Source organism: Narcine bancroftii, chromosome 12 (assembly GCF_036971445.1).
Source record: "Narcine bancroftii isolate sNarBan1 chromosome 12, sNarBan1.hap1, whole genome shotgun sequence".
In the NCBI taxonomy this organism is placed as follows: domain Eukaryota; kingdom Metazoa; phylum Chordata; class Chondrichthyes; order Torpediniformes; family Narcinidae; genus Narcine; species Narcine bancroftii.
In genome coordinates this window covers 18,089,855-18,116,202 of record NC_091480.1, presented here as the reverse complement: position 1 = coordinate 18,116,202, position 26,348 = coordinate 18,089,855, and the positions used below count along the sequence as shown (strand labels likewise).

Genomic DNA, 26,348 nt, shown 5'->3' with positions numbered 1-26,348 from the left:
AGGGGGTATGAAAATGAAAGGAATCGCTGCAACAGCATTTTTAGCCATTTTCACATTGGCTAACCCTGTGGTTCTCAACCTTTTACTTTCCCTATGCCATCGGTGCTCTGTGATTTAGTACGGGATTGCTTAAGGTGGTATGTGGGTGGAAAGAAAAAGTTTGTAAACCACTGTTTTAATCGTCCATAACTGACTCGTTATGTGCACGTTTTCATAACTCCGAAAGGAAATGGGCCAATGACAAGTTTTCTCAAGCAAAATATTTCAGTAACAATTAGGTCTAGAGCAGTGATTCTCAATAGGAACATAGGAAGTAGGAACAGAAGTAGGCCAAAAATGGCCCATCGAGCCTGCTCCGCCATTCAATACGATCATGGCTGATCTAATTTATGACCTAACTCCACCTGCCTGCCTTCTCCTCATATCCCTTTATTCCTCTTCCTTCCCTTCCCACCCACACACCACCCTAAGCAATCCCTTACTAATCATGGAGCATCGATGGCAGAGGGATTACTTAAAGTGGTCTGTGAGTGGAAAGAAAAAGGTTGAGAACCACTGGGTTAACCAATAAATTGGCAGTTCAACTAACTGGTTCAAAATAGAGTTTTTGCTGCTCACACTGGACCAATAACCGCATCTCTGCGCCCTTTCACACTCACCGCCTGGCATCCCAGAGCAAAGGGACACCGATCCTCCAGCAGTGACTTCCTGCATACCAATTCAAAACAAATCGGCACTGAATCCCTAGGTGGTTCATCTCCGGGGTGATCTGACGCCTGCGTGCCCGTTTGCGAGCGTTCACAGGACAGGTATATTAACTGGTAGATTAGCAGTTAATTACTGGGTTCAGGTTTGGCATCTGGGTAAAGTGGTAGCCTCAATCCGATCAACACCTATCATTTGAGAGATGGATTTTTGCAAATCATCACCCTTTTAGAAGAATGGCTTATGGTATGGGTTATCTCTCTGCTTTTAATCTTATAATGATTCAGTCTCATTTCATTCTTCTGCACATTGGATTTACTAATTTACCTACATTAATACTGACAGAGCATTGAAACCCAATCCACGCCAGTATACAGTAAAATACATAGTCAGTTCAAGTGCTTTCAATTGTGTTATGAGTATAGTCGTTAGGGGGTGGCAGGTGGAAGAGCTCAGAAGAAATCGAGAAGAGCAAATATGAGAAATAACGAGTACATACTTACGCATTCACAGAAGAGGTGGATATCGCAGAGTGATCGGGGCTCTAGAACGTGAAGTGGAAGCTAGTATGCAAAGTGAGACTACACTAAAGAAGTTAATTCAGCATATGCGAGAGAAATCACAGGAACCTAATAGTGTATATCTGAGGATCCTGTGTGGAGCTAGGAAACAGGGCTGGCTGCCAGGCTAGAACTTTTTAAAGATTCTGTGAAAATAAAGTTTGCACCAGAATACAAGAGACAGGCACATTTAACACGATTCTGCTGAAACGAAGTCAGGGATGAGCTAAGATATTGTCGCAGCATCTTGCTTCAGCTGTTGATAAAATTGCTAAAAATGGCATTTTGTAGGGTTCTTTAAGTCTCCTCTTGCAACTTCAGTGAAAGGTCCACAGAAACAAGTGCGAAAAGATGTGCAAATAGCTGCTTTCACAAATTTTTCACTGAAATTCTGCTTGCAAAAGTGATCGGGAGAAGGTCTACAGAAATTCCAGGCACAACATTCTTTGAACCAAATTTGTTGCCAGAGACAAGGTGATGGCATTTCCTGCAGACCTTGGAAGACCCCACAAAGATCAAATGACATTCATTGGTGTCAGGTTTTGCAGCAGTGCACTGAAGCTGTTGGCACTAAAGATGCAAGGGGGATCAGAGGTCCAGCACAGGTGGATATGAGTCATAAAGTCTTTTATTCTCCTGACATTCCCATCAACCCCTTCCCATTCTACCACCCATCCATGCACTGGGGAAATCTACAGTGGCTACCCATATGTCCTTGGGTCAGGGAGAAATGTGGAGCATCCAGAGAAACTCCACAAACTGTACCAGAGGCCAGGTTTGAACCTAGGTCACTCTTGCTGCAGCACCTTTGTGCTACCTTAAAAATCCCAAGATTATTTTTGACCAGGAGCATGGGAGTCCTTTATTGTGACAGCCTTTTATGCAGGCCTCCTTTGTTGCTATGAGTGCAAGCTTCCCAGCGAACATCAAGGCAAAGACATTGCAGTTGCAAACATTTCATGCAGCTCCTGTTTTAATGCCTAGCTCCAAGAGTAAATTATTTTACCATATTTTGAGGGCACTGGAATGGAAATGAACACTGTAGTCACAGATTTACCTCACCAAAGAAATACAATTCTAGGCATCTTTCTTTTAGAACATAATGGGAAGAAAAGTTAGCATGCAATAAAAACAAAATATTACTGTTAAATCTCAGGGAGCAAGGCAGTATCTGGCTTTCAAGCATTTCCTTTCAGATTTCCAGTATCATTCAGTTTTATTTTATTTTCAAAAATTTAATGCACGAGCATGCTTATGCAATATTTTTTTAAAATTGAAATCTATTAACATAAACGGTTGAAATGAAGACACTGAATTTTATCAAGATTGTAAAAAAAATATTGATCATATATTCCAGTTGCTTCATTCGCTTACAATTTATCTAGCAAAGGGAACAGATGAGTTTGGGATTGAATCTCAATGACTGTTAGAATTATAACACAACAATTTAATGATAGAATTGAGATGATGACCTAATTAATAAAATACAAGAAGACTGGGGCAGTAACTTGATAATTTAGCAGATATGCAATGTTCTAACCGTGCACTTATTGAGAAGAATACATGAGAATACCATATTAGATGGATTACAGATAAGGACAAGGAAGGTCTGGATGCAAACAACATATAGACAAAAGGCCAAGATAGTGCCTCAGAATGGTCCAAGGATGTGAAAGCTTTGAATGAACACAAGAGATTTACCAGGATGCTTTCTGGATTGGAGGCTATGTGCTACAAGGAGAGATTGGACAAACAAACCATTTTCTATGAGGGGAGACCTGATAGAAGTTCATAAAATTATGAGAGAGATGCAGCGGGTGGACATGCAGAATTTTCCCTGGGATAAAGACAAATACTAGTGATCATGCAATTAAGGTGGGAAGGGCCTGTGGAAGATACCTAGAATGGGCTGCCAGGGGTAGAGGTGAAAGTTACCATCTGCCATGACAGCAGCATTTGAGGCTTCTAGTCTGACCCACGAATATATAGAGAATGAAAGGATATGAATAACGTAGACAGAAGAGGTTTAGTTTAATTGTCATCAGTCTCAGCACATATTGTTGGCCAAAAGACATCCTCTACAATGCTCTATGTGCAATGTTCTATTAGTAAAATCACAGACATTACATAAAAGGGAGGTGCTCACTGCCAGCACCCACCTTTTGGTGTTTCACTCATAAAGTGAAGTCATAAAGTAACAGTAATGGGCAAGAAACATTACGCTTCAAGTATTCAAATTGGTCTGTAATCACATATTCAAAATTGCTTCCTTCTGGTAACCTCAGTCTGCTTCCCAATTTGTCCTTCAAGTAGGTTTTCAGTTGGTGGTATGCAAACATTGTACCGTGAGTTATACCATATTTGTCCTTCATTTGTTCAAAAGATAATAATTTATTTCCCGAAAAACAATTTTCTATTCTTTTGATCCTTTTTCTCTTCCATTCTCTAAAGGAAAGGTTATCTATTGTGAAAGGGATTAGTTGATTTTGCGTCAATATTAATTTTGGTAGTTGATAATTTATTTTATTTCTTTCTACGTGAATCTTCTTCCAAATGTTGAGCAGATGGTGCAGTACTGGTGAATTCCTATGTTGCACCAGCTTTTCATCCCACTTATATAGTATATGTTCAGGTACCTTCTCCCCTATTTTATCTAGCTCTAATCTGGTCCAATCTAGTTTTTCCCTTTTTTAGGCGGTGGAGGTCCGCGGTAGGACTTCTCTGTTGTGTTCCATGTACGGTTCCCAAATTTGTTTGAATACTGTGATGTTATTTCTTAAATTATATGTTATTTTTTCCAATGGAATACATTTATTCATTTCCATGTACCATTGCTGTATTCTCAGGCTCTCTTCTAATTTCCAGGTTGACATAATACATTTTTTTGCTACAGCTAAGGCTATCATAATAAATCTTATTTGTGCTCCATCCAAATCGAGTCCAAGTTCTTTACTTCTTATATTACTTAGAAGAAAGATCTCTGGATTTTTTGGTATGTTGCTTTTTGTGATTTTATTTAATACCTGATTTAGATTTTCCCAAAACTTTTCCACTTTCTCACATGCCCAAATTGCATGTACTGTTGTTCCCGTTTCCTTCTTACAACAAAAACATCTGTCTGATACTGTTGGGTCCCATTTATTTAACTTTTGGGGCATGGTGTATAGCTTGTGTAACCAATTATATTGTATCATGCGTAACCTCATGTTTATTGTATTTCTTATAATTCCCGAGCATAGCTTTTCCCATGTTTCATTCTTTATCTTTATGTTTAGATCTTGTTCCCATTTTTGTTTGGGTTTACTCGTTCTCTTTCTTGTTTCCTCGTTCTCTTTCTCTTGCAGTTTGATGTACATGTTTGTTATAAATCTTTTAATTATGTCAACCTGGAAATTAGAAGATAGCCTGAGAATACAGCAATGGTACATAGAAGTGAATACATGTATTCCATTGGAAAAAATAACGTACAATTTAAGAAATAACATCACAGTATTTGAACAAATTTGGGAACCGTACATGGAACACAACAGAGAAGTCCGACTGCAGACCTCCACCCCCTAAAATGACAGAAGGAGAAGAAGATGAAATGAACTGACCTAGTGTGTAAAAGTAGAAGACACAAATTTCTTGTTTATTTTCATTGTGTGATTACATTGTTTAATGGGTTTAATGTATCATATAGGTTGAATGTTGAGTGGGTGTGAAGGGGGAAAAAGGGGAGAAAATGACACTGTATATTCAAGAGGGAAATGCTTGTGTGTATTTTGGTTAGTATGGTTCATAGTGTGAAAAATAATTTTTTTTTAAAAAAAGTATTCAAATTGGCACTTGAGGGACAAGAGTGGCAGATAATTTGGAACTCTTTTAGATCATCAAATGCAATCCTTGGTAAAACATCTTGACCAGCTTTCGAAGACAATCAAAAAGACCACTCTGTGAGGTACTAGGACTGAGGTCATTAATCACCACCCAACTGATCAAACACAGGCAAGTCAATAAATCTATGTGATGCAATTGTAATGTGGTATTTAGAGTAGCAGTTGCATCCGAATTACAATAACCTGCACTATTTCACAGTCCTTTCCCAGCAATTAGTGGTTTGAGAGAAAGTTAAATCTCGCACTAAGGCCAATATTAATACTTTGTTCCTTTATCGTTGCAAAGTGTCTCATTATGCCTAGTTCAAAACAGACGGAGATGGATCTATTACAAAAAAAGCTTTTGTGAGATCTATAGTCAAGTGGGGAAAAAAAGAAAGCACACACATTTAAATCTTTAGACTTAAGGTTCAGATCATGAAATGGCTTTAGCATAACCAGAGGGGATGTTTATCATTTCAAAGCAGCAAAGAATACCAGTGAAAATACAGTCAAACTTGGAAATATTTTTGGAATAAAATTTATATTTCATTTGGTGCTATATTTGTTGATGAATGTTGGCTTGCATTTTTTTTCTCTATCTGTATATCTCGCAGCACAGAATAAGGCCATTGTATTTGAAGATTCCATTTGAACAATTTGCATAATAACAGGTTCATTTGATTTTTTAATGATGTTGTGCCTGCCAATCGGAATCCACTCAACAAACTGGCCAATTTAAATGTATACATAGCCATTTTGAGTGCCACAACTGGGAGAGGCAAGCACAGCATGTTGAAATTAGTGTCTAAAGATTAACAAAAATCATTCAATAGAAGTATGAACAGTCATTAATTAGTACAATTATTTTGGCATGTTCTACATTCTTATTAAGTGACTTTTTTTCAAGTCTTTCACGCATTGAATAATTTTACTTTACACAATGTGTAGACTTCAACATTTTTTATTCATTTATTCACCAATGTGTGAATTAAAAACTTCACTGCATTTAAAATGCGTCATCCTACCACTTTGACAATATCGTAACAAAAAGTATAATTGCCGGAAATTAACAATGTGATCCTTTGCGACTGTAGATGGCAGAGCTGTTGTTGAATGGCATCCACTACAGATGCAGTTATGAAATACAGTAAGCCCCCCTCCCGAGTATCCAGCACCTATGGGGATTGGTAGATGCTGGAAAAGTGTTTTTTTTTCTCCGACTGTGTGTTGCGCGATTGGTGAGCTAACCGTGAGAGAGTGCTAACTTTAAACTTGTATTTTTTAGCTATTTATTTTCTGCAATTATTTTGCTGATTGCTTGAATTCCAGATTATGGGAATAATCTGTGTTAAGAATTTAACATCTTTATCTTGTATGAAAGCATCCAGATTTTCACATTTAATTTTTATTAAATCTGGAGATACCGCATGGTGACAGGTCCTCCCAGCCCAAGAGCCTGCGCTGGCCAAATACATTCATGTGACCGATTAATCTATTAATTCCATAGGTCTTTGGAACGTGGGAGAAAACTCAAGCACTTGGTGGAAACCCACACAGACACAGGGAGAGCATACAAATTCCTTACAGACTGCCAGATTCAAACCCAGGTCACTGGCGATGTAATAACGTTGCGGTAAACACTACGCTAACTTATATTTGCCTCCTGCATTGTATCATTTTCTTTGTATAACAGATAGCCTCTTCAATGTTAAGGACAGAAGATTAATTCAAGATTTGTCCAAATTCATTAATACGCAAACCTCAGACACTTTCCTAGTTTGCACTATTACCATAATAGCTTTGTAGCTCCATTGCCCTTTTCAATTGTAAAACATTTTTATTAACTTATTACTATCAGCTTTATTCCTTTTCTGCCCCCATCCAGAAAGTGTTCTGACTACAATCTGCGATGTTTTCTGAGCGTGGCAGTAACACGTCCTTAAATTCTATTGTAATCAGTGAGTGTGTTACAAAGGTGGGTGCATTGGTGCCCAGTTCTCGTCTTATCTACAAGTCTGCTGCTGCAAACAATAGCATCAAGTGCAGGAATGTGTGGTATCTCTGACAGAGACAGGGAGAAAAGACCAAAGACTGAAAGCCTCTGGACTGAAGCTGAGGTGTTGGTACAGAGTGTGTGGAGGATATAGAGTGGGGTGTCCACCAAGGCCACCTGGGGGAATTTTTTAAAAAGGTAGATGTGTTGGAGTGGGGAAGGGTTGGAGATGAAGTTTGAGGAATTTGTTTGACTTGTCATTTGGTGATTCCTGAGAAATTCAAGTATGAAACAATTTACTGGGGCCCTGTATGACGCTGTGCTACAAAATGCCCAGTTCTCCAAGGAGAGCCCAGCTATGGTCCGAAGGTGGCCATTCCAAAGGAGGACGTGGTCATAGGTTACCATTTAATTTAAACAGTATTGCAAATACAAATGACCAGGTCCTCCTTTGGAATGGCCACCCTAGGTCTGCCACTATTAGAATGATGTTATTTATTGCGCAATTGTAACTTGCACTTGAAAGCAACTCGAATGTCCGAGAGACCCATATCATTCACACTTTTTACTTCCTGGTGAGTACATCTTCAATCATGTAATGATTGCTATGCCATAAAATTTCTAGGCCATGATCTCTTAATTAAAAGGGGACAGACAATCCTAGCTCTCCACCCCCACCTTCTTCACATTACAGGAAAAAGGGGATGAACAGCTAGAAATCGGGTTAGTGCAATTTTCCATATCACATAGCTCCATCATCTGCACTTGCATCAAGAAAGGAAAGCTACCCAATGAATAATGCGGATTTCACAAAGTTTAAGAAAGAATCACCATTTAAATGGCAAACACAAGCATCCAATACCTAGGTATTAGACGAGATAATAATCTAGGCCATCTATACAAATTAAATTATCAGCCATTAATGAAGAAATTACAAGATGACTTAGAACATCGGAAAGATTTTCCACTAACACTGATAGGAAGGGTAAATTGCATTAAAATGAATATCTTCCCAAGGATACAATACCTATTTCAATCATTACCAATTCCCTTAACAGAGAAATTCTTCAATGAGCTAAAGAAAATAATAAGGAAATTCTTATGGAAAGGGTTAAACTGAGGATAGCGCTAGATAAATTAACAGAATGGTACAAACAAGGGGGCTTACAGCTACCAAACTTTAAGAATTATTATAGACCAGCACAATTAAGATATTTATCAGATTTTTATCAAACAAGGGAAAAACCAGATTGGACCAGTTTTGAGCTAGATAAATTAGGGGAGAAGGTACCTGAACATATACTATATAAGTGGGATGAAAAACTGGTGCAACATAGAAGTTCACCAGTACTACACCATCTGCTCAACATTTGGAAGATTCACGTAGAAAGGAAAATAAATTACCAACTACCAAAATTATTATTAATGCAAAAATCAACTAATCCCTTTCACATAGATAATCTTTCCTTTAGAGAATGGGAGAGAAAAGGGATCAAAAGAATAGAAAATTGTTTTTTGGGAAATAATTTATTATCATTTGAACAAATGAAGTACAAATATGGAATAACTCATGGTACAATGTTTGCATACCACCAACTGAAAACCTACTTGAAGGACAAATTGGGAAGCAGGCTGAGGTTACCAGAAGGAAGCAGCTTTGAATACATGATTACAGACACAATGATAATTAAAAGATTTATAACAAACATGTACATCAAGCTGCAAGAGAAAGAGAACAATGAAATAAGCTGTAAACCCAAACAAAAGTGCGAACAAGATCTAAACATAAAGATAAAAAATGAAACATGGGAAAAGCTATGCTCGGGAACTATCTTTTTTTCTTTCTTTGGCTTGGCTTCGCGGACGAAGATTTATGGAGGGATAATGTCCACGTCAGCTGCAGGCTCGTTTGTGGCTGACAAGTCTGACGCGGGACAGGCAGACACGGTTGCAGAGGTTGCAAGGGAAAATTGGTTGGTTGGGGTTGGGTGTTGGGTTTTTCCTCCTTTGTCTTTTGTCAGTGAGGTGGGCTCTGCGGTCTTCTTAAATACAATAAACACGAGGTTACGCATGATACAATATAATTGATTACACAGGCTATATATCATGCCTCAAAAGTTAAATAAATGGGAACCAACAGTATCAGATGGATATTTTCGCTGTAAGAAGGAAACGGGAAAAACAGTACATGCAATTTGGGCATGTGAGAAAGTGGAAAAGTTTTAAGATCTAAATCAGGTATTAAATAAAATCACAAAAAGCAACATACCAAAAAATCCAGAGATCTTTCTTCTAAGTAATATAAGTAAAGAACTTGGTCTCGATTTGAATGGAGCACAAAAAAGATTTATTATGATAGCCTTAGCTGTAGCAAAAAAATGTATTATGTCAACCTGGAAATCGGAAGAGGGCCTGAGAGTTCAGCAATGGTACATAGAAATGAATAAATGTATTCCATTAGAAAAAATAACATATAATTTAAAAAATAAAGTCACAGTATTCGAACAAATTTGGGAACCGTACATGGAATACAACAGAGAGGGCCTACCGCGGACCTCCATCCCCTAAAATGATAGAATGGGAAGACGACGAAATGAACTGATCCAGTGTGTAAAAGTAGACGATACAATTTTCTTACTTTCATTGTGTGATGACATTGTTTAATGGGTTTATTGTAATTGTAAGTACGTAGGGAGGGGGGTGGGAAGGAGGGAGGGAAGGGAGGGGGGAAAAGGGGAGAAAATGACACTGTGTATATTCAAGAGGGAAATGTTTGTGTGTATTTTGGTTAATATGGTTCATAGTGTGAAAAATAAAATATTTACTTTATTCCACCACCCCCCCCCCCCACCACCCCACACACACACACAAATTCCTTGAAAGAGAATTTTATTCCAAACTTTTTTTTGTGAAGTGATTTACAAATTCTGTCAGGGTAAATAATCAAAGCACAGAATTGCCTGTACTCAAGCAGTGGAGTACTCTCGAGATTTTTTTCAGTGAGTATGAAGTGGATACATTTCACTAAATATGTAAAAATGCTTAGTTTTATCAAGCAAATAAGCACAGGCAAATTGAGCAGCATACACAATGTGATGAGAAATGTTTTTTAATAATCTACAGGATCCTGAAAATAGAGTTTAACAGACTGTCTCACAATCAATTGAGAGCAATGATGAATTGCATCCTGATTCACTCATTTTCTCATTTCTCTTTGGTTGTCTAGTTTGGAAAAGAAAAACAATGAATTCATTGTTTTTAAGCTTTAATGGAATGATCTTACACTGGTCACTGCCCTCCAAATTAGCCTGCCAAAATAAGTGTGGCTTTCAATGTTATTTGTGCAGCTTTCTGTGAATACACCCAATGTTCCAACACTTGGATCCTATTATTACAATACCCACACTTTTTAATCTAGTTTGCAGTCTGGTCAGATATAACAACTGCTTGAAATGCTTTATAAAGGTACAATAGCAAGCGACTGAACTAGCAACCTGAGGACCATGCTCAAATTGTACTCTGTACCCATAATAACCAGATTCAGGAATTTAAATTAATCTACAATAAAATGCTATTATTAATAATAATGACAAACTATTTCAAATAAATATTTGTTCACCAATATCATTCAAGGAAAGAAATTTGCCATCCTTACTTGGTCTGTCTTTGTTGTGACTCCTGACCCAAAGTTGACTCTTAACTGCCCTTGGATATTGTTAAGTCTCCTACCCATTCTAGAAGATATTCATAATATAAAGTTAGATATTTATCAAAGGAAATTTCTAAATGTAGCAATAGCAGTAAAGAAGAAATGTTGGCAGTAACGTGGAAATTAGACAATGATGTGTGGTTGAATAGATAGAAAATGGAATTACAAAATTGCATACCATTAGAGAAAATAATGTATAATTTATGGAATCAACCAGAAAACTTTTTACAAGATTTGGAAACCATATATTGATATCTTTGGCAAAAGTTCATTTACAGCGTCCACTACTACTGCTCCAACTCGCCCTAGTTAACTTAGAGATTAAAGATTATATTTGTGAATTTGAAATTTAATTAATTAATAAATTATACATGACAAATTCAGGTAGGCTTTTTTCTTTTTCTCTACTTTTTTGGGGAGGGAGGAGAAAATATCAAATGATGTATTATTTTTGCATCGTTTATTATTGTGTATGATTATGTAGAAACAATTTGTTATGGATGTAAATGAAAAATAAAGATTTCAGAAAAAAAATCCCTTACCTATTCCAAACTTCAAGCAATTGTGTGTGGGTGTGGGTGTAATATATACAAAAAATATAAGAATGCAACTTCTTATCCTTTCCCAATTATTGCTTTTTCAGAAATATCACCAACACATGGATACATTTATTCTCTCCCAGAAGAGATTAAAATTGTGGTAATTGCATTCATAAACATGATGTTACCCCAATACTTCAGCTCCAGTCCATTTCTGTCTTCAGGAGACCATCTTGCAGCTTGTTGAGGTTAAGTAATGAAGTAATAAAATAAAGCTAAGGGCAAAATTATTTGCTAGTTCTCAACTTCAGTATATTCCCTCAGAAGAGGAACACGAGATTCCTTACTTGAGCAGAAACTGCACTCCATTATAATGGTGATTCAATGCTGTTTTAGCTTCTGCAGTAACAATCAAGAGGGCTTCTATATTTGCAAGAACTCCTGGATTCATTTCGGTTTCTTAATTTAAATAAAGGCATTTGCAATATATTGGAAATTGTTTTACCAAAGTAAATATTGATGGACAAATTCCCACTAAATATACAGTACTACATAGTATCAATGTCATTATGACAGGATATACCTTTAAGGCATCTAATGACTAATTGTTAGGCCTATTATTTCTATTCAAGTTTGCCTTGGATGGTAATGTTGAGAAACTAACATAAGCAGTAGATGTTACATTTATTCTGCTCTGCCGCACTTGAATAGACAAAATTTGACCTCTGCCAAGTTTGCCTGACATTATCAATGTCCAGAGTGTCATAAAATTATTAGCTACAAACAACTTCTATCTTCATTCAATTAACAAATGAAGTAAAGTTAACTCAGCTAGTCAGGTAAGTATGAAGGAACTGGTCATAGAATCTCAATGCATTAAAAATTCAAGTTTATTATCATCCAGCTGCACATATACAAACCAATGAAACAACATTTCTCAGGACCAGTGTGCACACATATACACACACACACAAAATACACGGCACATAATAATCACATAAAATTACGATACAATTTAAAATACAGCAAACCCCCTAGCATCCAGAATTCAAGAAACTGGGAAAAAAAATAAATTGAGGAAAATAAATTTTAAAAATTAAATTAAAATAAATAATACAGTAATAGGTTAAAAAAACTGTATGTTTAAAATTGTAAAAGTAAATGTTCTCTGAAGTAACACAAGCCTTTGGTGAAGATGAGAGGAAGCATTCAGCCAGTGGTTGTGCTTTGCTCACAGCAGCTCTTTAAATAAAGTTGTGTGAAACAGTAATGGTATCACCTAGGGTGAAGAGCAGGTTAATGTTGCACGCTGTTGGGGTGACTCTCTTGAAGGGCTTCCTTATCCCTGCTTAGTAAGAGTCACTCCGGTCAGAGGCCTTATCTGTAAACCTGGGGGAGGGGGAGTTAATTATCTATAATGTTATTGCTCATCTTTCAGACGACTCCATAGGAGGGGGAGGAACCTGCAGATGGAGCGACGGTTAAATGTTTTCAAACAATGTGACTGAAAATAAAGTAAAATGCTTTAAGGTTTATATATTCCTGCAAGTAAAGTTTGTTCAGTGTAAGCCTAGTATAGTATTTTTGTCTTTCAAACTTTTTTTTTCTTAATGCAGATGTATTAGTTAGGCATTGTAAGTGCAAGTCTCAAGCAACCAAAAATTACACTTATCCGACATCTACCAATCCCCATAGCTGCCGGATACCAGGGTTTTTTACTGAATATGTAAATAATTTGGGATGATTTATTTGGCTACAGGGTACAGTTCAACATTCACAGCCTGTGGGAAGAAGGCTGGTAATTCTGATTTTGATGCTCATTCATTGACACACCAACTGGAAAAAGTCCTTCAAATACTATTCAAAAGCAAACAATTTGACAAGATCTCTATGCAGTGGACACTTTGGAAAGATTGACCTATAGTTACTCAGGCTGTAAAAACGCCTTCTATCCTTTATGTCAGAAAGAACAAGATAGTTGAGAGCTTCTCCCACCTTTTTGGAAAACTCCCACTTCTGTGGTTGAGGAAAGATATAATGATAGACGTTGTTTCAGAGGTCACCACTTCAGCCTTCACCCTCCATATCACCATTTTGCCATCCTAACTTGCTAGTCTTTCTACAGTCATCCTCCGTTTAGTCCTTTGAATGCATCATCTTGGTCTCTTCCAAGCTTCAAATTTTCCCCACATTCTACACATCATTATTGAATTGAAATCATGTGTTAAATTTCCTCTATTAATTCATTCCTTCATATTTTAAAAACTACAAAATTATTTTCCTCCTCATTCTTTTACAATCTTCAAACCTTTGAGCTTTTCAAGATTCATTTACTGTCATGTAATAAAAATCAACGCAATATTACACGCAATTTGCTTTTGTCTGCCTTACAGCAGACAGATTCGCCAAAGGCAGAAATTGCCTAAAGTGCCTCTTACAGTCAGAGAAAGAGAAGCCAAAGAGAATCCTTTCAGAGTCACCGAGGGTCTATGGATTGGCCCCCAGCAATTGCGCAGCCTCCCCCCGCCCCCCGCCCCCCCCCCCCCCCCCCCCCCCCCCAGCTGGCACACAGTGCAAACTAGCAGCAGCTCCAGATTCAAACCTCCAACACAATCATCATTTTGTCAGCAACCCTGGCATCCTATCGCATCCCAGTTCCAATACCTGGTACCTCTTCAGCCAGTCTCCAGCAGTCTGCCGCCTAGTGTGAATCCCTCATCCAATGAGGGGAGGGGGGGGGATAAATTCTTTCCATGCCTTAAAATGCAGATAAATTGTTACATTGAATAGCATCTACCACTACAAACGTACCGTTGGTTCCAGACGAACAACTGTGGCCTACCATTGCTATGCTCTGTTGGTTCTGGACAAACAAATATACGCAGGTAACTCTGGTATTTTGTCCCAAAATTGTGTTTAAATATTACTTGGTCTTCTTTATGGCCTAGCAGTCTGATCCCAATGCCAGCTCTATGCTAATACAAGTTTGAAAACGAGACTCAGGATTGTATTTAATTTTTCTTTTCATTTAAATTTAGACAATATCATAGTTACGAGCCTTTCCGGCCCATGAGCCCGTGTCAACCAAATTCCTCAATTATGCTACAACCCCTGTACATTTTGAAGGGTGGGAGGAAACCGGAGCACCTAGAGGAAACCCGTGCAGGCACAGGGAGAACTCCTTACAAATTTGAACCCGGGTTACTGGCACTGCAGTTGCTGTAGTAACATTGTGAGATGATCCTTATCTCAATACTCTTTATACAGAAAATGACTAGCTTGCACTTAGACTGTGAGATGCACCAGTGATAAAGAACTCAAGAAATGAAGGACTATGGATGCAAGAACTTAGTACCGTCAGCTCTGATAAGGCGCTATAGATGCCACTTTCCAATCTCTTGTATTTCCCAATTTCAAAGCATGTCATCTTCTAAGAAACATAAGCTTCGATATTCCAAATTACAATCACTCCAATAAACCAAACTTTGTATTTTTAGCTAAGTAGCTTTAATTCATTGATAACGATTAAACATTTTGCATAACTTCACATCAAGATTTCCATAACTTGAGTGAATAAAGCATTCTGTATAATAAATGATACTCTTTTTAAATAGTTAAACTAAAATTAAGATGATTAAAATGAAATATGATTAATATGATAAGACAATAATAAGATGAATTCAAAGTATTTCGATGCTTACGCCTCCTCCATGGTTCTTCGAAGACTGAAAGCAAGCTCCCCGTACGCCCGGATATTATGACATATGACATCATAGTAACTATAGTAGCACTGCAAACAACATTCTTTCTTACAGGGATAGTCACAAAATTAACTAAGAAGTAAAAGCACAAGGTTTTAACCTTTACAGGTGCCATTTACTCAGAGCAAAAGGATTAAAACTCAGCTCCTGCCTAATAGCAAAGTTTTCACATATCACAGTAATTATAGCTAGAGATGGATAATCTTCAATCTCTTTTAATCAAGACTGAGGTGAGAAGGAGAGAATGCAAGAATTAAAATGGAGAGGGGAGGGGCCAAGGGGAAATAGACACTGGACAAATGAAGATGGGAGAGGCAGAGAGGGATGACAGGCGATGGAGGAGACCAGAGGGGTGGAGAATAGAGTTGAGAGAAAAGCGAGTACTACAATAGATTAGGACATCTGGAAATAGTGGAACAGAATTGATGGGAGGGTGCTTTGTGAAATTAGAATACACAATATTCACGTCATTGGGTTATAAGTTGCCCAGGCAAAATACGATATGCAGTTCTTCAAGTTTGGAATTGGCCTCACCCTGACAATGAATGAGGTGGATGGATAGGTTTGTCAGAAGTGGAGAGAGGAATTAAAATAGCTGGCAACCACACAAGGAGAGAGCACAGGACTGCTATGTTTCAGGGTGGCTCACCAGAGCCTTCATAAGGACAATTAAGGACAAATAACAAATTGGCCTCAAGTAACAAATTGCATTGGTGAAAATAAACTTTAAAATGACAGGCTTCTAAGGCTGTGCACATAATGTAGAGAAGCAAAAGGTTATGTCGTTGAGAGTGGCCAAAGGAAGCAAATAGAGCTCAATACCCCATCATCAGTAACCTGAACCTGAAGGAACAAACCAAAAAATGTTCCAAGGTCACTACACGGAGAGGGAATCATCGTTGATTGCCTGCCAATTGAAATGTGAAATTCAGTTTACAAAATTAGACAGTGGAAATGTGTAGTAAAGTGACAGGTTTAAACAGCAGAAAAACAATCAGAAAATCTCAGCACAAAGCCATTCATCTTCCTGCTGTGCAACTGAAGGATATACTCCTCTCCACTGTCTAATGAGTTTTGATCATCTTTGGCAGTTGGAATGCTTGTAAACAACACACACTTCAAGGTTAAATAAATCTTCAATTTCATTCCAGCAATAATCAAATACAGTTGATGGTGTGAGGATGCTTATATTCATTGAATGGGGGGATTTGGTCAACAGGAGTTATAATTGATTACCCGTCCAGTCTCAGTATCCCACAGTCATTATAGTTCAATACAAGATTTATAGTATGCGGACACCCCGCACACTTCATGGCTGACTGTGTTGCCACAAGAAAGAGCACAGCTTCATCTCAGGTCACGAGAACACTGCTTCCCACAGCTGTTCAGTTTATAATTCAGCATAAGGGCATTTCAGTAAAAACAATAAAAGTGTCTGCTTTTAGTTAACTTTATACAAGGCACAGACTTAATGATGCAACTTGTGGAATTTCCAATGATATACAAGAGTGAAATGCACAGCGGTTCCGTTCCCAAGGTAGAAGAACGCATGAATGTTCCTTACCCTACATATTGAGAAGATTAACATCTTCTGTCAATTGCACCACAGTGCTGCACTCACAAGTTCTGAGATGAATTCATCAGCATGGCTAATGCACAAGTGCAGGCAGCTCTCTCCCCATCCAACAGCTGTGAAATTTATTTATATATATATATATAATATAGGCCAAAGTGCAGCAGTCACGCAAATTAGCAACAGATGAAAAATAACAATGTCCCAAGCCCAGGTAATAATAATCACGAGCACCATCTTTTGCCTGTCAAGTAGAATGTGACAGGATAGGTGAAGATAATAGGCCAGCTCTCCAACATACCAAGAGACTGGTAATTTAGTTTTCCTCTGTCAGTTATGGCTGCAATGTAGCAACAGCAAAATGAACTCAAACGGTGTATGCCTTTCCCGCAGAATCATGGTGAAAAATAACAGTTGGCTATAATGACTCGTTAGGAGTTTTATTTTCTTCCAAACAAGTAATGACTTAACCTGTCAGAGGCAAGAGGCTGGGGAAAAAAAAACTTCAACACCGGCAGATTACTTGGAAGTACAGATTCTTAAACTTGATTGATTTTATTAATGCAGAATATGTTCAGATGATAAGGCCAATTATATCCTGTGAATTGGGAACACAGAAGACCATATGTCCCTCAAAGTCTTCTCATGGCTGCCCCTGCACCTCAGATTCTGATTTATTGTCAGAGTACATACGTGACTCACATACAATCCTGAGATTCTTCTCAACTCCACTTACTCAGCCAGATTCCCATTTTCTCTCAATTCCTTAATATGAACAAGTCTGCCTTGAACATACCACCACACTCAGTATAAAGATTTACTATCCATTTAATAATGTCCCCTCATCTCAAGTCCCAAATGTCCCATCTTTTATCTGACACTACAATCTGCGTTTAAAGCCCCTTTTCCACTGGCATCCCAGTTAAATGGCTGTGCAATGTCCTGGGATAGGAACCTCTTTGCACCATTTCCACTGGGCCACTCTTCACTGGGACATTAATTGCTTTTCCACTGAACACACTCATCTCTGGGGATTGGAGTGTTCCAACTTCAACTGGAAATGGGTGACTTTCTGCTGTCCTTTTTTCACTGGTTTTATCAGCATTTCAACGTCAGCAAACACCGGGGATATGAGTAGGGGTAGAGGCGGTTAATACCAGGCGTGAAATGACATCATTTGATGCTGGCATTCAGTGTTCCTTTTCCCCAAGTCCCTGTCCCAGTAAATTCCCAGTTAAATTCCTGGGACAGGGTGCCAGTGGAAAAGGGGCTTAAGACTCACCAGCCAAAGGTAACATCTCACAGTGCTGGCAAAACAAGATCTTAAGAGACACTCTCCAAAAATTCAACCTTAAGATTTTTTTTCCCTCTGGCAAATGCCTTTATTCATTTCTAACACCTTACAGTCACATCCTCAGATCTTTGTAGCACTTTGTGTTTTGGCTTCTTGCAGAGGGCAGTAAGTTTCTGGAACTCTACACCAGAAAATTGCGGAGGCTAGATCATTATTAGAAATATTTACACCAGAGATATCAGAAACATTGCTTCTTTCTCTGCTTTCACCTTTAGGCAGTTTTCATCCATATAACCATATAACCGTTTACAGCACGGAAACAGCCATGTCGGCCCTTCAAGTCTGTACCGGTTCACTTGAACAACTCCACTAGCTTCTCCTCAAACTCCTGAGGAATTAGAGGCTTTCTTCATGATGCCATTGGTGTATCATAAAGATAAAAAACTGCTCTCTCTCGTGCAACTTATTGCAGAATTCCTCTTGTCTGCCACGCTTTCCAAATACCCGGTGTGCAATTCAAATTGCTGCAAAAATTTTATTTTGCCAGATGAAGGCAAACAAAAACATCTCCAGATGTCGGCATCTCGCGCAGTGCCCAGAAGTGCTGGGGAAACTCCACATCTGAGGAAAGAAAAAGGCAGTTGAAGTTTCAGGCCTGAGCCCTTCTTCAGGACTGCCAAAAAATCAGACAGACAGCCGAATAGGAGGGTGTTTTGGGGGGAGAGGGGGAAGCGGGAGGAGCAGTGATAGGTGGAAAGGATAAAAAGAGAAAGGATAGGAAGTCTATCAGTGGAACAGCTGGATGTTACTGCCAAGTTCTTCATGGTCTACAATTCAGTGATGTGGAAAGCGGACTCTAATTATTTTAGGTCAGCACCAGGGATCAAATACTTTATATTCCAGGCACAGTTTTGGACCATCCTCTATTCTCAAATGTGATATATCCAGCAATTTTAATTGTTTGGATTTCTTTCCCAAGCCATTCATGGAATGAGCCTCGCAGAGACTGTAAATTGCTGATATTTTGTGCCTTATCTGCACTGAAGGTCAAGGTTGTTCTAACATTTTTACAGTTGGCAGAGAGAATCAGCTTCCATACTGCAAACCCTCCACATAGACATCCTTCAGCGTCTAAATGGCTCATTCTCCCTTTTCTACCAACACTCCTTCCAGGAGAACTAGAAATTCACTTGTATAGGCACTCCCTGGGTTACACAGGAGATCCATTCCATAGTGACCATGAACAGATTTCTCCTTAATTCAGAAATGTCTGTTTTCTACAGTACCAATACCATACATATATAATACTTCAGAATGGTCTTTATCGACTACAGTTCAGCATTTAACACCATCATTCCCTCAAAACTGATCAGCAAACTCCAAGACCTGGGAGTTAACACTCCACTTTGTAATTGGATCCTGGATTTCCTCACCTCCAGACCACAGTCAATGATTGGTAAGAGCATCTCCTCCTCAATCTCCATCGGTACCAAGGCACCACAGGGCTGTGTTCTTAGCCCCCATGCTCTACACATGACTGTGTAACTCTGTCAACCCTCCCCACTATTGAGCATATCTACAGGGAACGATGCCGTCGTAGAGCAGCAGCGATCATCAAAGACCCACCACACACTCTGTTCTCGCTGCTGCCATCAGGAAAGAGGTACAAGTGCCACAAGATTCGCTCCACAAGGTTCAGGAACAGCTCCTACCCCTCCTCCAAGATCAGATTCCTCAACAATAAACTCAATCAGAGACTCATTGAAGAACTCTTACTTGTGTACTTTATTGATTTTCTTTTTGTTATCCCTGTAACTGTTTACAGTTCATTGTTTGTTTACATGTTTACACTGTGTACAGTTTTTTTTTGCGCTATTAGTGGTAATTCTGCTGTGCCTGCAGGAAAAGAGAATCTCAGGGTTGTATGTGATGTCATGTATGACAATAAATTTGAAATGCAAAATATCACTCTGCATACACTTGCCTTAATTCTTTCATTTCATTGAATAACCACCCAAACACAACCCATAGTTACACTAATGGATTATAAGATGGATCCAGTCATTAATATTCTGTTATTATTGCAAGCTTAAAAAATCCTTTAAAATGGTATGAGAAAATTTGCCCAAAGACAGATTTCAGCAAGTCATTCGTAACACAGGAAGCGCAATCTATCGCCTTGAGGTTGATATTCCTAACATGTTCGCTTCTATATTATGGAAGTGAAGCGATCACTACTCTGAAGAAGAGATTTGTTCAATACAAAAGACTGACTCGGAGGTACTGATTGTCTGTCACTTTAGACCTATATGGTACTTGCATCTCTCGGTCTTTAGAGCTCAGAAGCTCCAAAAACAGCATTCTCTCCAGTTGGGCACATCACAACCCTAATGACCCAGCACATTTCACATAGTCAGCCATTCCATTCTAGTCAATCTCTTCCCTCAAAAGCTGCCTGGCCTATTCGGCGCTTCCATTATCCTCTGCTTTTATGTGTTTTAGAAAAAGCACATGTAGTGTTAACACTCTGTTTGGTTAATAGCAATTACCTGGCATTGCGTGAATCAGATCTCCACAGAGTAAAAAAAACTTGGGTTTTAGTGTCAACTCGTTGATGGCCTTTACTGCTTGCTTTGTTAGCTGGATCTCTTCCTGCCATTCATCACCTCCATTGTCACAGTCTCCAACCTTCCAAGCTTTCATTAGGCCAAACTGTGGATCTGCTCCTTGAATGAAGTAGAAAGGCCCCTTCCAATCACTTTCTGTGTCTGTGGAAACAGTTCACAATGCATTTGTATTTGGAAGACTTCAGCATCGAAGCAAACATACATAGAATGACAAGTTAACCTACATGACCACCTTTATACGAGTTAATGCACCCCAACCAAGTATAAAAGTCAACACAGCAAAGGAAGATGATGATGCTTAGTAGGAAAAAAATAAGACGACTCTATATCATTTCATTCAATAAAATAACAGCTTAAAAGCAGCTGGTACCAATTGCTGTCCTTTAAAAGAGACAGCTCCTTTCTTAAATCATTAACAGCTAGTAGTTAAAATGCCTGAAAAAGTCCCACTAAAATATCAGATCTCAAAATTGCATCCCAGTCTTGCATAAGAGCAAATTGGTAATGAAGTCCAGGGTATCAAGAGAGAGATGGCCTTGCATACTTTGTGTGAACGTGGACCTTTCTTTAACTGTGGATTTAGAGGAAGGTGCTATGGAAAAATTTGAAATTGGGACAAAATTAAAGGGGTTTGGGTGCCCAACAGCTTCAGGCAGCATAACTGGACCTGGGTGGTGAGCATGAAGGAGGTTGGTTAGAGATGGGGTTGCACAGAAAGTTAGTCAATCTGACAATCAATCAAAAAAAAAAGCTCAGCACTCAGGGAGCATCTGACATTTCAGGTCGAGATTTTGTATCAGGACCACAGGGTAGAAGAAAGATGAGCAACCTAAAGAAATGTTGAGTCCTAGGGTACATTGGGCGGGAGCCAGCAAATGAACCTGAGAGGGAAATGATGTCAAGATGGAATGAGGTGCAGAGAAGGGAAGGGAACAGAAAAGGGAAACAATGGGAGAAAATAACTGGGTGTAATGGTGAGAGAGGGAATTTTCCCATTTCAGTAACAATGTTTCAGCCACTGGGTTGTAATCAACCCAACAATACAGAATTCACCAGTAACATCTGGATATTCAGAATAATTTACACACTGGTGTTGTGGAATGTGCATGTTAATGACAGGGGCTAAGACAGCTGCAGAAACACACAAAGGGGCCAAACTGGGAAGCTATGGTAGTCAGGCAGGGTAGCAAAGTGTGAAAATAAGATTTTAATAATGTAGTCCAACATTCATGCATCCTTTATTTAATTCAATGGTACACAATCACATTATATTAATCGTATCCAATCTTTCTAAATGTTCTCAATTTTCTGTATACTTTGAACACTAAGACACAATGCAGCTTACTAATCAAATAAAATCCTCCATGTTGTTGATAGTGTAACACACATTTAGTTGGTACTGCAAGAATATTTCCTTGCTTCATCCTTGCATTAAAGTACAAATAAACAAAGAGGGGCAGCTCGGTGAGCCTAATCCGGTGCGGTGATGTCTGCAATGAGTTGGTGCATTCTCCCCGTGTCTGCGTAGATTTCAGCAAAATTATTGCCAGACTGTGCAGAGTAAACATAGAAAATAGGTGGAGGAGGAGGCCATTTGGCCCTTCAAGCCTACACTGCCATTCATTATGATCATGGCTGATCAGTACCCAGTTCCCGCCTTCTCCCCATACCCCCTAATCCCCTTGGCCACAAGGGACAAATCTAACCTACACTTAAATATTGACAGGGAACCGGCCTCAACTACTTCCTGTGGCAAAGAGTTCGACACATTTACCACTCTCTGAGAGAAGAAATTTTTCCTTATCTTAGTCCTAAAAAAAAATTCCCCCTTACCCTTAAACTATGGCCGCTGGTTCTGGTTTTCCCAGCATTGGAAACAACCTTCCTGCATCTAGTCTGTCTAAACCCTTAAGAATTTTATGTTTCTATAAGATCCCCCCTCAATCTTCTAAATTCCAGAGAATACAAGCCTAGTAATTGCACCAATAAACTACAGAAGTTGGTAATTTCCAAACTCATTTTACACAGGACCTTACCAACTGGACAGCAAGTAACTTTTTAAAATCTCCATCTCAGTTGCATTCAAATCCACTCAGCTATTTTTTATTTCAACTAACCTTCCTCAAAAGAATCGAAGTTCAGCAAGACTGAGAGTGTTCCATATCTATCAGTTCACTGACCCCCTTTACCCATGACAATGCAAATTTGAAGAATAACGTCCAGCAAATTTTAAATTTAGTGATCTGACCTCAAGTGGCAATTAAGGTTCAATAAAACACAGAATGATAAAAAGATTTTTAAAAATCTTAAATAAAATATTGTTCGTTCACCTGTAATTACATTCTTCTAGATTCCTGTTTGAAAGCATCTAAGAGTCATGATTTGCTGCAGTGGGGCTTCCAACAGCATCTGCCATTCATTGGACTTGCAGCTATAGACCAAATAATTTACCCAATGAATGCCAGCTGCTCAAACAGCAGGGCAAGGGAAACTGGGACACAAGTCAGGATATTTCCTGAAATCAGACTTGGGAAATAAACACAGGAAGGAATAAGAAGGGAGAGGAGTTAAAGCAATTAATTTAATGTCAAATCAAATTTCGGCAGAGAGAAAGGAAGAGGAACCAAAGATTGGATCATGAAAGCCAAGAAAAATTATTTTTATTGATATTTTAAAATAAAAAAATTGAACAATACAATTATTAAGTGTTCTACAAGATTGGAAAAAGAGTTACAATATGGATCATAGATACAAGTTCCAAAGTCACTGTAGACACTAAAATAATACATAACAAAAAAGAAACAAAAGAAGAAATAAATTTCAAAACCTTTTCCCCTAAGCAAGGTTGAAGATTGACATTAATAATCCAGGTGGCACAGTCTTAAAGAGCAACAACACAATGCCAAGATTCCAGTTTAACACTGAATCTTAAGATTATGGTAGTCGTCCAAGAACAAACCCCATATCCTTTGAAATTTAATATGTTATTAGCTGCATATCTAATTTTTTTCCAAGTTTAAACTAGATATAAACCTTTTCTTTCCACTCACATACCACTTTAAGTAATCTCTATGCCATAGATACTCTGTATTAGTAAGGGATTGCTTAAGGTTGTATGTGAGTGGAAAGAGAAAGGTTTGAAAACCAGTTTTAATTGTACCTCTTTGACTCGTTATGTGCACGGTTTCACATCTCCAAAGGAAATGGGGCCAATGACAATTTTTCTCAAGCAAAATATTTCAGTAACAATTGGGTCCAGAGCAGTGTTTCTCAACCTTCCCTTCCCACTCACATACCACCTTAAACAGTTCCTTTCTAATCACAGAGCATTGATGGCATGGGGATTCTTAAAGTGATATGTGAGTGGGAAGAAAAAGATTGAGAACCACTGGCTTAGCCATTGTGCATGTATAAGTGGAAAATTATCTTTCCATTTAATCAAAATTACATGTTTGACCATCAATGAAGTAAAAGATAAAATGCGCCATTGAATTGAAGTTAGTAACACATCGTCATCTCAAAATGTTCCAACAAGAGAAATACAAGGGCTATGTTCCAATTTTAAATTTAAATTCGCCGATAATGTTTAAAAACTTCCAAAATTTTTCTAAGATAGGTCGAAAACATATTGGAAAATATCAATAAAAGTATTTTAAAAATAAAAAGTTTTTTTTTTTTAAAAAGTGTGGTATTTTTAATTCCTTTCGTAGTTCAACACTTGAAAAGATGAAATTTCACATCAGAAATAATTAATGTTCATTGCAAGAGCTGTTGTTTAGTCAGAATAGCCTCCTTTTGTGCCCTAAATGTAATTAATCTTACAATTAATAAACATCATGTCATTAAAAAGCCACCTGAGGTTGTAATGACAAGTCTGTGCTGTATAACAAGGTTACTGGGTGAACATAGTAAGTTCACAGGTGATAAGTCCGAGTTTGGGTTAGTCACTGCAGAGCAGCTCAATGCAACTTACAGTAACATTTGGATATTTAAACAACCACAGATCTGCTGCTTGCCTGGGATGTGCCATTTACTGACAAATAGCTGCAGTGCCATTAGACTTGCTACTGCTTTGAGGAATAAACAAGGTCAGTGCCAATTCTGAATCTGACCAGTCTGGTCTGCAATCTTGCTAAACTAACCAAATCTGAAAATGTTGAAAATACTCAGCAGATCAGGCAGCATCTTTGTCAAGAGACTGAGCTATTGTTTCAGATTTTTTTTTTAATTTTTCACACTATGAATCATATTAACCAAAATACACACAAACATTTCCCTCTTGTATATCCACGGTCATTTTCTCCCCTTTCCCTCCTCCTTCCCACCCCCCTCCCTACCCACTAAACGTTCAACATATAACCCATTAAACAACGTCATTACACAATGAAAATAAACAAGAAAATTGTGTCATCTACTTGTACACACTGGGTCAGTTCATTTAGTCTTCTTCTCATTCTGTCATTTTAGGGGGTGGAGGTCCGTGGTAGGCTCTCTCTGTTGTGTTCCATGTACGGTTCCCAAATTTGTTCGAATACTGTGACGTTATTTTTTAAATTATGTTATTTTTTTCTAATGGAATACATTTATTCATTTCTATGTTCCATTGCTGTCTTCTGATTTTAAGGTTGACATTATACATTTAAGAAGAACTAGGCCTCAATTTGGATGAAGCACTAAAAAGATTTATTATGCTAGCCTTAACTGTCGCAAAAAAATTGTTTCAGATTCTTGACCAAATCTGCCCTCTGCCCCGCCCCATTCCACACTAGATCTTCCCTATTCTGAGAAAAACCAGCCTATAATTAGCTCTGAGAGAAATACGAAAGCCTGCAGATGCTGCAATGGTAGTACAAATGCAATGAAATGCTGGAGGAACTCAACCAGACTCGCACCGTCCACAAGGAGGTAAAGATATATTACCGACATTTTGGGCCTGAGCCCTTCTTCAAGGTATAAGAAAAAAAAAATTGGCAGACATCTTAATTAAAGACGAGAGATGAAGAGAGAAGAATGGGTGGCAGCAGAGTCCAGAGATAACAGCCAAAAGGTGTTAATTGGGTATGATAAAAGGAAAGGTGAGAAGTGATTTTGCCTCTGTGAAAGGAGACAGGGAAAAAAGAGAGACAGAAGGGGGTATGAAGATGAGAGGAGGGTGAGATTGTCAAAAGAAACTAGACAAGTTGATGTTAACATCTTTACTGTAAAGAGTACTCAAATGCCAAAGTGCTTTCCAATGCATTCAGACGTAGATAGTTCGACAATAGATTCATGGATGCACTGAAATCAAACACCTCACCAACACCCACAATGTCTTCTTTTGTTCTGCTTTTCTGCATCTTGGTAAGAGTCCATTCGCTTAAGCCAGTGGTTTTCAAACTGCCCCCCAAAACTCACATTCCACCTTAAGCAATCTTTATGCCATAACTTCTGTGATTAGTAAGGGATTGCTTAAGGTGGTATGTGAGTGGGAAGGGAAGGTTGAGAACCACTGCTCTAGATCCAATCGCTACTAAAATATTTTGCTTGAGAAAAATTGTCATTGGTTCATTTCCTTTGGAGTTATGAAACAGTGCACATAACGAGTCAATTAGGTACGATTAAAACAGTGGTTTTCAACCTTTTTCTTTCCACTCACATACCACCTTGAGCAATCCCTTACATGCCACAGAGCACTTATGGCATAGGAATTGCTTAAGGTGGAATGTGAGTTTAGGGGGGCAGTTTGAA

The 26,348-nt window shown here is 38.4% G+C and overlaps 1 protein-coding gene across 10 annotated transcripts in view; it reads right to left on the bottom strand.

The window, feature by feature from the left end:
* The window catches only part of cpped1 (calcineurin-like phosphoesterase domain containing 1), a 195,034-nt gene that overhangs the window by 141,104 nt on the left and 27,582 nt on the right, over positions 1-26,348 (bottom strand). For all 10 annotated transcript variants that reach the window (XM_069905821.1, XM_069905822.1, XM_069905820.1 and 7 more), the window contains one exon: positions 20,544-20,762. In XM_069905821.1, coding sequence (XP_069761922.1) covers positions 20,544-20,762 — 219 coding nt within the window. The remainder of the gene's footprint in view (positions 1-20,543; positions 20,763-26,348) is intronic.